The sequence below is a fragment of the Tiliqua scincoides genome, chromosome 5, assembly GCF_035046505.1.
Source record: "Tiliqua scincoides isolate rTilSci1 chromosome 5, rTilSci1.hap2, whole genome shotgun sequence".
Classification (NCBI taxonomy): domain Eukaryota; kingdom Metazoa; phylum Chordata; class Lepidosauria; order Squamata; family Scincidae; genus Tiliqua; species Tiliqua scincoides.
The window spans coordinates 92,814,689-92,825,681 of NC_089825.1; the positions used below are offsets into that span (position 1 = coordinate 92,814,689).

General features: G+C 49.0%; 1 protein-coding gene across 1 annotated transcript; it reads left to right on the top strand.

The window, feature by feature from the left end:
* Nucleotides 1-6,875: 6,875 nt before the first annotated feature.
* Nucleotides 6,876-10,549, top strand: C5H19orf81 (chromosome 5 C19orf81 homolog). The gene is made up of 5 exons (XM_066629283.1): nt 6,876-6,942; nt 8,341-8,431; nt 8,889-9,009; nt 9,812-9,951; nt 10,342-10,549. Exons 1-5 carry the CDS (start codon nt 6,876-6,878, stop codon nt 10,547-10,549), a joined length of 627 nt encoding a protein of 208 aa, XP_066485380.1.
* Nucleotides 10,550-10,993: the final 444 nt, after the last annotated feature.

Sequence of the window (10,993 nt, forward strand, 5' to 3'; positions counted from 1 at the left end):
GGGAAAAGAATGCTGGTCGCAGGGCTCCTTCCCCTTGACCAGGGGTTGGCAACCTTAAACACTCAAAGAGCCATTTGGACCCATTTTCCGGAGGGAAAAAAAAACCTCAGGAGCCACAAAACCCTTTTGACGTCTAAAATGAAGATAATACTGCATATATAGTTTTTTTTTTCACCTTTATGCTCTTATAGGTCCCCTTTTTATAATGTAGCCCCCTCTTGTAGCTTTTAGTTGGTTTTGTCATACATTCTTGTCCTATGTTTTCAGATGCCTGGTCCTCTATGGTGTTTGGCCTGATTCCAAGGCCATTCTCTGCCTGGAGAATTAGGCCCACTTTAAGCAAATTAGCTTCCCTTCTTTCCCCCAACAAATGACCCTGGTTCTGCCCTGCAGTCCTGCTGGACTCCACCTCTAGGGTAGCTCGCCTGTTCAACCTGCAGAGGTCCTCTCTCTTGCCAGCAGCCTCCCACCACTACAGCAGACCCTGGGTCCTCAGCAGGTCTTGGGCACAGCAGCCACACACCACACTCCAGTGTCTCCAGCAGTCCGTTAGTCACAAAGTCAATCAGAGCATCCAGGGCAGAGTCCAAAGTCAATAAGCCAAGTCATAGTCCAAGATCAGATTCCAAAGTAAGTCAGTCAAATCAGTCAGAGTATCCAAGTCAAAATCAATAAGCTCAGTCAGTCTCCTCTCTTACCTCCAACCTGCACTCCTTCTACAACCCACACCCCCTTCCTCAGGTGCTCCTTATATCCCTGAGGGCCCCATTGCCTTCAAGTGGCTGCAGCTGTGCAGCACACTCTGCTGGATGCCCAGGCCTTACCCTTAAAGGGGCCACTGCTGACACCACATCTAGCTCCTCACCAGATCTTCCAGGATTCCAATACATATGGCGGTTATGACATCTGCTTATCTTACATGGATACTAAAGAACTCCCCCCACCTTCCAGAGGCACCCTGCTGGAAGGAAAAAAGGACACAGACTCCAGAGGTGGGGAAGAGAAGAAGGGGGGGGGCAGCCACAGGCCAGCTTCTGCCCTGCCTGCCTGCCCTCCCTCAGGTTGCAACCCTTTCCACACTATCCTGGGAGTAAGCCCCATTGGCTTAAAGGTCAAACAGACCTATGCGGGGAGGGGGGAACCACAGGCCAGCTTCTGCCCTGCCCGCCCTCACTCAGGCTGCAACCTTCTCCACACTATCCTGGGAGTAAGCCCCATTGACTACAATGGGACTTCTGAGCAGACAAGTTGGTTTGAGCTCTCAGGCTGCAGTCCTCTCCACACTTTCCTGGGAGGAAGCCTGACTACTTGTGAGTAGACCTGCATAGGAGGGGGCTGAGGCTGCAGCCCTCCACACCTTCCTGGGAGGAAGCCCCACTGACTACAGCGGGGCTTACTTGTGAGTAGACCTGCACAGGAGGAGGCTGAGGATACAGCCCTCCACACCTTCCTGGGAGTAGCCCAGGGACTACATCAGGGCTTACTCTGGAACAGACGGGCTCCCACTCACCCGTCCTTGCACTTGGCCTTGAGCAGGCTTCAAGGCTGCCATCCCAGGTGCCCTTTCCTGGGAGTAAGCTTCATCCTCTGTAATGGGGCTTACAACTGAGTAGACACACATAGGAGCAGGCTCCACGGCTGCAATCCCAGGCACCCTTTCCTGGGAGCAAGCTTCATCTGCTGTAATGGGGCTTACTACTGAGTAGACACACAGGATGTCTCCTCTGCTGTGGAGGAAAAGCCTCCCCTTGCACTGAGTGGGGACCTGCTCAGGGAAAGGCGGGCTGCAAGGGCTCGAAATGGCTGAGGAGGAAGGCGGCTCAGGATTGGCTGGTGGTCAGCCAGTGAAGGGCCCTGAGCCATTCCAACAGAAAAAGCCAGGAGCCTGCTGGATGCTGATTGGCTGAGCCTGCTGGAGAGTTGGGGAAGGGAAAAACAGGGAGCTTAAGCCTGCAGAGCAGCAAAATTGAAAAGGGAAACCAATGCGGGGCAGGTGGGGGTGAAGGGAGAGGAGGGCAGTGAGCTCAGGGGGCGGAGGGAAGCAGCCCACCCTTCCAACACAGGTGCCTCCTGTTACACTCTTTGCCACTTTCACCTGGAGGAGCCGCAGCAGACAGCGGAAAGAGCCACATGCGGCTCTAGAAACGCAGGTTGCCGACCCCTGCCCTTGACCATCACAGATGTGTTTGTCTTCAGGATGCCACAATGATTGATTTGGCTGCAAAGGACGAACATGGCAACAGTCAGGAACTGTTACAGCTAGCGCTTGGTAGTCCCACTGTTGTTTCACTGGGTGCAGGATAATCTTCACAGCCCTGCAAAGGCTACCCTTGCAATACACTGCTTTCAACATGCGGGTTGGCTCCAAGACAAAGAGGGGAGATGCAAAGTTGGCAGTAGGCAAAGAGCTCAGTTCCAGGAAATAATACTTTATCAATAGGACAAGCTGTTGCTTGCTACAGGGTGAGGGAATAGGCTCCATCCAGTTGGTGGGGATTGAGCTACCCAGGAAAGCATCCAGGCTTTCAGCTCAGCTGTCCACAACTGAAGGTGACCTGAAACAACCGATCCCTCTGATGATGTTCCATCCCCCAATTCTGGAACAAGCAGAGTCTAGTTTTGGGAATGCCGGGGTCCCTAAGCTTCCAGAAGGAAAGGCTTCTATTTGTAGTCACTTTCAACAAAAACAGCAAAGGGTACTGTAGCACCTTAAAAACGTACTGATTTATTTTAGGAGAAGTGTTCATGGACCGCAGTCCACTTCATCAGAGGCACAAAGTGAAATCCTCAATGAGCAGGTATAATATGTTCAGCTGCTAGTCATGACGGCTATGTGCATGAAAGGGGGGTAATTTGTACCCAGGCCTGGGGTCAAAAGGGGACCCAGGAGCCAAAGAAACGGCCCCAAATTGTTCTGGGATCTTACATTTTCTGATCTTACTAGGGCCCATGAGATAAGGATGCAGGTAGTACATTGTACCTGGACCCAGGGTCAAGAAGGGGTCCTGAGAGCCAAAGGAGGAAAACCAGAAATTTCCTGGGATCTCAAAAAATGTTTGTATATGTTGGGTGAAGACAAGCATTCACATTCTGTGTAAGCCTATGTAGTTTTAGATATCGTAATTCATAGAAATTATGATCCAATGATCACATGAAATTATGATCCAGTGGAAATTAGAAGGGGCCCAAAAGAAATTTTGTACCCCCCGATAATGTTTTTCTCAGAGGCCTTGGCTATGCATGTGTTCCCTCCAGATCCAGTGGCAGTATGCCTGGGAATGCCTGTCGCAGGGCAACAACGGCGGAAGTCTGCCTGTCTCTCCTGCTTGGGGGCTTCCTAGAGGCAGTTGGTGGGCCACTGTGTGAAACAGAATGTCAGGCTAGATGGGCCTTTGGCCTGATCCTGCATGGCTTTTCTTATGTTTTTATCTCTGACCTGCTACAGCACTCAGTCACAATGGATCACATATATGGCAAGGCCTCAATCCAAAACTGGCCTCAGCCAGAGACTCAGTGGCTTTTACATTGGGCACCATCTTCTCAATCTCAGCTCCTCCTTGCTCTGTAATAGTGGGGAAATAATCTGAGCCTACCTCACAAGGTTGTTGTGGGGACTACAGAAATAATGTATGTGAATACCCAGGAAAAGCACTGTATGACTGCTAAGTTTTGTTTGTTAGATTTTTAATTATTGTAAATTGTTTTAATGATTGTTTTTAATGTTGTATTTTAAATTGTTTGTAAGCCGCCTTGTGTGCCCTTTGGGCAAAAGGGCGGGGTATAAATTAATAAAATAAATAAATAAATAAATAAATAAATAAGTTCTATCCACATGTAACAGTTGGGAGTGTGTGTATATAATACAAGCATCCCTGGGTTTTGGGAGGGGCAGGGGGTTCCCTGGGTGTATCCATGGTTGATAAATGGGACTCCTTCTTGAAGTTTCATGCAGATGTGTTCATTTTCCCTTGCCACTTTCAGTGCATATCAGTGGCTTTTGGGAAGGGCAATGCAGTTCTGTTTGGCCACTGGGGTGGATCTCTAAGATCTGCATAAGGGACCAATCACTCTTGAAATCATGCATTCTGTTTGCCATTTGGAAATGCAGAGTATTCGTGCTCCGAGGACAGTCAGAAAGAACAAAGGCACATCCATGGTGGTTCAGTGTCATTCTTTTGCCTACTTCCCAGCGTCCTGGCTCCTGTTCTGGCGCACTCAGCAAGCTGGATGGCGGATGGAAGGAACTGCAGATATAATGGGGTCTCCAGATAGGTCTCTGAGAATTAGACATTTCAGCATTTAGAGGGAGATGCAGCATAGCCTTCCAAAGTGTTTCAACTTAATTAAAACTCCTGCAGTCTTTGTTAATGGCAGGGTGGGTGGTGATTGAATGGATGGAGGTGGTTGGTGCCTGTGTGTGACAAATCAGGATCCAGCAGGGAGCAATCTCCCCCCTCCCCCAGCAGTAGATATAGATGCAGAGTTCTGGAATTCTGGCCCACTTTTGAATTTCTGTTGTTGACTGGCCAATTGCCCCATAGCCGCAATAGCTGAAGTTAGAGCTCAAGGCGATGCCTGCTCAGTGAAGGCTTTGGGAGAGCTGGAAGCAACAGGTGTGCCCAGGGGAAGGGGGGCTTGCAGTTCAGGACTATCTACTGGTGTCTGCCGAAACCTGGGGCACAACGTTTTTAACACACACCCTGCATCAGGAGGCCTTAGAAAGGCATTTCTGGTTTTCGGCAGAAACCAGCAAAACATTTCTAAAGCATTCAGGAGGCCTTCTGAGGGTTGGGAAGGCTGCACACAGCCTCCCTGGGCTTGGAAGTGCCTTTCTAAGGCCTCCGGCAAGCCTTTTGATGACTTCCAAGGCTCAGGGAGGCTGCGCCCAGCCTCCCTGGGTCTTAGAAGGCCTCTGAAAGGCATCCCCTGACACTCCTGCAGTTGTGGCACCCAGGGCAATTGACCCACCCATCCCCTCTTATCTACGCCACTGGCCAAAAGCAAGCATTATCATACCTATTTTGTAGCTAAGGCAGAGAGGGTTGCCTGAGGACACCTAGAAGTTTTGGCAGGGGGATAACCTCAGCCAGGACCAGAATGCACAGAGAGGCAGAGGTTCATTCTTTCCTACCTATGATAAATGGTGGCTTGAGACAAAATGCCATTTGAGGGGGATTTTCACCTTTATTTATTTTCCAAATTTTTATACTGCCCTTCCTCCAAGGAACTCAAGGTGGTATACATGGTTCTTTCCTTCCTTTTGTTCTCACAACAGCCCTATGAGGTAGGTGAGGCTGAGAGATAATGACTGGTCCAAGTTCACCCAGGAAGCTTCATGGCTGAGTGGCAATTTGAACCTGAAGTCCAACTTTTGAACCACTACACCATCCTGGCTCTCTTTAAAACAGTGCGGAAGGAGGGGGGAGAATCAACCTCCCATTCCCTGACCCTGGTCTTGACTAAAGTCCCTCCCCCCAATCAGTTGATTTGATCAAATGAGAAAGTCTTCTGGTTGGAAGAAAGCTTAAAGCACATATCTGAGTACAGTACATGTCTAATGTGGCCCTCGGTTGCTTAGCTGCAATGTTCTCCCAGCCAAATTAGATGAGGTTCAACCATGTCACTGGCCCTGGAGCATTTGATGTAAACAGCATATTAGGCTGGGCAGTCACAGTCTGGATTTGGACCATGGGGGTAGATGGAGTTTAAATCCATTGGTTCAAATTGGAACTTTTGCCCTCAGGCAAATTGCGCACACGGGAACTATCTAGATCAGGGTCATGGGAGGGAGGGGTTAAAGCCCTCCCTACCTCCAATGTCTGATGTGGATTGCCACCCCATGTGTGAAGAGGAGACAAGCACACATTGCATGGTTTAAGTCTCATCTAGTTTGACCCTATTTTTTGCTTTCTTTCTCATTTACTCGCTGCCCTCTTCCAAGACACCAGAATGGTTAATAGCTCTCCTGCCCCTCGTCCAAGAAGCCCATAATCGGGAGCACATATTTCATTTGTCGAAGGCAAGAAACCCAAAAGACAGCTGGAATTAACTGTAGCGATGAAGGATTTTGCAGTGGTTTCTTCTTACAATGTTTAGGAATAAATATAGAGCATTTCTTGTATGCCCCTTGAAAAAGACTACTTATTGAAACGTGTTGGGAATCCAGAACAAGCTTTGCAGCTGCTCCTGTTCTTTCTCTGCAGAAAAATAACCCCTCTTTGCCAGCTAGTCTTCCTTCTTGCCATAAGATTTGAAAGAACTCTTCATGTAGATCAAGGCCATCCCTTTGCCAGTGTGTCCGCACACATCCCCCAAGGCCTCTAGGAATGTGGAAGACTCACAACCTGACAGCTCCAGTCCACACAGGGAATACTTCCAAATATTAAATGGGAAGGGGGAGATAATTGGTGCTTCAGCACCCCCCTTGGCAAATGTAACATGTGCACTACTGTGAGTAGCCTGAATTGTTTAGGAGAAGTCCTTGCTTCTTGGCTGCCTCAGTTGGTTGTCTGTGAAATGGGAATAGGATCTCCCCATCTCAACAGGGCAGTTCTGTGGATCAGAGCTGTAAAAAGCTCTTGCTTGTGAAAGGTGGTGTGAAATCAATATGATCATCATTAGAGAATTGGAAAATAGGGAACTGCCTTCTTAATTTTAGAATCTAAAAAAAGAATTCCTGACTTTTGGGTTATGGAGACAGGAGATGTGTGCAGAAATGTAAGATGTCATTGTGGGGTGGGGAGAGGTGTTCACATTTTTGTTGTTGTTGTTGTTGTTGTTGTTGTTGTTGTTGTTGTCGTCGTCGTCGTCGTCGTCATCATCATCAAGAATATCACCAAACAATCTTATTAATTTCTCTTTCACTGCTCAAAAGGATGCAGGATGCTGAGAGCGAAGGAAACAAATTGCGGTCTGTGGGCTCCAGCAGCCACTGGGACACAGGTAAAGACCCCGAGGCACCTTTACCTGTGTGCTCTTCTTTCCCCCTCTTCTTGGTTTATGGGGTGGAGCTTCAGACGCTCAGCCCCTCCCCCCACTTTGCTCCCCATCTTTTATCCTGCGGCATCACGTCCAAAGAAGATGCAGCCAGAGCTGGCTTTTAACATAATTATCCAGTCTAAACACAGTTGAATTTGAACGGGTGCCAAGTCAAAGGCAAGAAGGGAACGAGGAGAAGGGGAGTCAAGAAGGGGGCTGCAGCACAGCCAGGGCCGAAGCTCAGGCTGTGATGCTTGATCTCCACCACTGGCACACTGACCTCTATGGTCTTTGGTTGGTTGGCAACCTTCAGTCTCGAAAGACTATGGTATAAGCCTACAGCACCCAGTATTCCCAGGCGGTCTCCCATCCAAGTACTAACCAGGCCTGACCCTGCTTGGCTTCCAAGATCAGATGAGATTGGGCACGTGATGTCACTTCCAGCTTCCAGGAGGCTCTTCTGGATTTTGTAACTCTGTTCCTAGGGCATCTGTAGTAATGTCTGTCCCGCTTCCGGCGGAACCACAGAACCTAGAAGAGTTTTTCAGCAATTTTCAACCGCTGTGCTCCCAATTCCAGTGGCGCAACTCTAGGCCTTTTGTGGCACACCAATGTACCATGGCACACTGGTTGAAAATGGCTGCTCTAACTAGTGCCAAATGCAGCATTGTGAGTGCTAACAGGTGTCCAAGTATACGATCATATAACACTGTTGTTGATGCAGCTGCATTGGTGACCAGCGTGCTTCCAGGTGTGGTTCAAGGTGCTGGTTAGCATCTTTAAAGCCCTACATGGTCACAGTGCTTCATGGACCATCTCCTTCCATGTGAATCTGCCTGTCTTTTCGAAAGACTCTCTTGTGGGTTCCATCCCCAGGAGATGAGGCAGGCCACTTCACCATTGGTCTTCACCCTTCACCATTGGTCTTTTGTAGGTGGGTGAAGACAGCAGGCCTTTGTCCATCAGCTCTGATGATGTGATGTAGTCATCGCAGCTGTGATGCAGTCTGTTTTGTGGTGGTGTTCTTTTTTTGCTGCTGTCTTTCATCTGTGTGATTTGATTTTGGTATTTTTTTTCTGCTGCTATTTGTTTTTGATTCTGTTGTATTTCTGTTTGGTTTCATTGCAGTGTTATTTTTTTTTTAAGTGTGTAAGCTACCCTGAATTGCACGAGAAGATGCAGTGGACTTTGTTAAAACTAACTAAATAAATAAATGTTACACATTGGGAGGGCAACCTCTGCTTGTGGGCTTTCTGGAAACGTCCATTAGGCACTAGGAAACAGGATCCTGATCTGATCCAATAGGGCTGCTTTGTTTCTGTGGTTCGAGCTCTGAGGGTTAACATCCTTCTTTTCCATCAGCCCCAATTACGTCCGAACCTGACAGCGAAGAGAGAACTTCTTCCCCTTTCCTAGAACTGGAGCAGCCTTGCCCCCCACCACGGAAAACCTCGTGAGTACTTACTGACAGTGGTGTTAGTACAGGGTATTACTACAGAGGTGGGGGTGGTGCGGACTGCACTAGGTGTCAACCTCAGAAGGGGTGACCTCACACCGCCCAAGGTCCATGTAGCCATCTTTGGCCTGCTCCAAGCCCAGTGGCCTTGTGCTCTCAGTGACGATTGTGTTTTCACTGCTCGGTGGCGAGAACATGAAATGACCTCAAGATTGCCACAGAGAGGTGGTCCAGAGGTGGGCTTTTCGCATTTAAGGCAATGCGATAGTCCAGAAGGTCAAGGGCAATGTGATTATGTCATTACATCACCCCTGAACCTCCAGAAAGCTGGGCTTCTTCAGGTAAGTGTTGCACAGGGTGGCACCCACCCCAGGAGCTCCTCTGCTTACTGATGGTGGTGGGACTGAGTTAAATTGTGAAATAGACTTTGCTCCACCTTTCGTTCTCCTCCCAGGCGCCAGTACTTGAAACGGATCATTGCTGAATATGAGGCCTTGGACATGGAGATGCCTTGCATCCGCAAGTTCCCCAGACCACCAGCTGCCCGGCCCCTTTGTCTCTGCATGGAAAGCCCAGTGAGTCCTGTGTGAGTGATTGGGAGGGAGCCTTTGGAAGCTCTGGCTTTATAGATCAGGGGGAAAGGACTGTGGGGCAACATAAAGGAATTCCAAAGCCAGCCTGCCTTTCCTCCATTCATCTATGTCTGCAGACTTAACTCATGCCAACTCCCCCCCCTGTATGTTATATTGCTGTGTGCTGTGAGTGCAGTCACATTATTTGCAGGCGCCATTCCTGACGTCCCCATTGACATTTGGCTTTCCCCATTGACATTTGGCTTTCTCCATAGACCAGATGCTCCCACCAAATGAGAGGCATTTTGGCTGAAGCAATTGCTGCTGCGAGATGCAGCAAGGACCGTTGACTCGTAAGGCTGTTAAAAAAACCCAAAAAGATTGAACTAATTCACCAAGAACAGCCCTATAAAAGGTTATGAGCCATAACTGCAAAATGGAACCTCCATATTCAGAGATAGTCTATCTTTGGATATGGGATATCAGGGCCCTCGTCCAGTGCTGAGCCATCTGGCTGTCTGCTGTGCCAGAGGTACAGTTCTGGATTAAACGGGCCTGGGTGATTCAGCAGGGCAGTTCTTAAGTGCTTCTGAAACTTTCCACCGTCCCAGTGTTGTGCATGTGTGTGAGTGCCTTTAATGCAGTTTTGAATGCACAAGTGCGGCTTTTAATGCAATTGAGCGCCATGAAATAGGGCTATTTTTACATCCTGAAGACAGCCTTCCTTTAGGAGAGAAGCAGCTCCTCGCTGGCAGGTCTGAAGGAGTAATGGAAATGGATGGATAAGTTCTGCTTTTGCCTGCAGCCCGAACAAGAGATCAACCACGCTGAAGTCCTAAATGCGGTGGAGGCAGCCATCCCCGATTCCTGGGAAAAAGGTCTCCTGCGGAGCATCCAGTTTGAGAATATCAATGTGATCTGTGGGACAGCTGGACGGAAGAACAGGTGAGGGCCTCAGTCATTCCCCCACCTCATCCAACCATTAGGATTCACTGCCCACCCAAAGAATGCAACAGTCTCAGCCAGACCCCCCACTTCTGCTTCTAGAAAGCCCAGGAGTCCACACTTTCTTTGTGGAACATTCTAAGTGGGGGTGGGCAAAGAGACAGGCTGACATCTGGCAGTGTCAAGGGAGGATGGGTGCACATCCCTCCCAGTTTGCCCAGACTATGGGATCCATGGACCTGTGAGTCTATATAGCCCATCATTAGAACCTGATTGTGCCTCTGTCCTCTCTTTCCATTGATCTGCCACCATCTGCTCCACTATGCCTGATGCCATGTTTTTAAATTGACCGAGCATTTGGTAGCCAATCTACCCAATCTCCCTGCACAGGTGGCTAATCACGGTGTCAGATTTTAGGACTCGGAACCATCTCCTGCGCTCAGGGCTGACTGTGGGTGAGAATCACTTTGTCTTGCGGCGCTGGGATGATCTCGTGATGGAAGACTATCGCATGCATCTTCGGAGGGCACTTGCGCGCCAGCGCTTGCTGGAGACCCTCAGTGATTCCTGGGATGCAAATCACTTGAACGGGCTATGAAGTGCCCGGAAGAGCAGAATCAGCTGCTACAAAAAACACGTTGTGTGCCTAAGCATGTGTCTGTTTGGCTTGGGTTTGTTTTTGGTTGTGGCTTTGATTTTACTTTAGAGGAGATCGCCTAAGACCAGCGTCTTCCTTTGAATTTACGGCATGGTGCTCTGGCCTGCTGGTTTTTCCTTCAGGAGTCAGCATCCAGGTTGCTTCACACATTTCTGCTCTTGACTGCAAACTTGGAGACAGGGCAGCCCCTGGAGGCTGTTCGTGGTACTTTCCTTCCTCTGTTATGTTGGAGCTACACATTTACAAGATGCTTCATTTGTAACTGGAGAGGTCCAAGAGTGGCATGCCAGGCTTTTGGATCCAGAGGTCATTCCCCTCTTTCGAAATGCGTGCAGATTGGTTGTGATGCTTCCGGGGAATGAACTAAAGGCAGTGGCCTGCTTC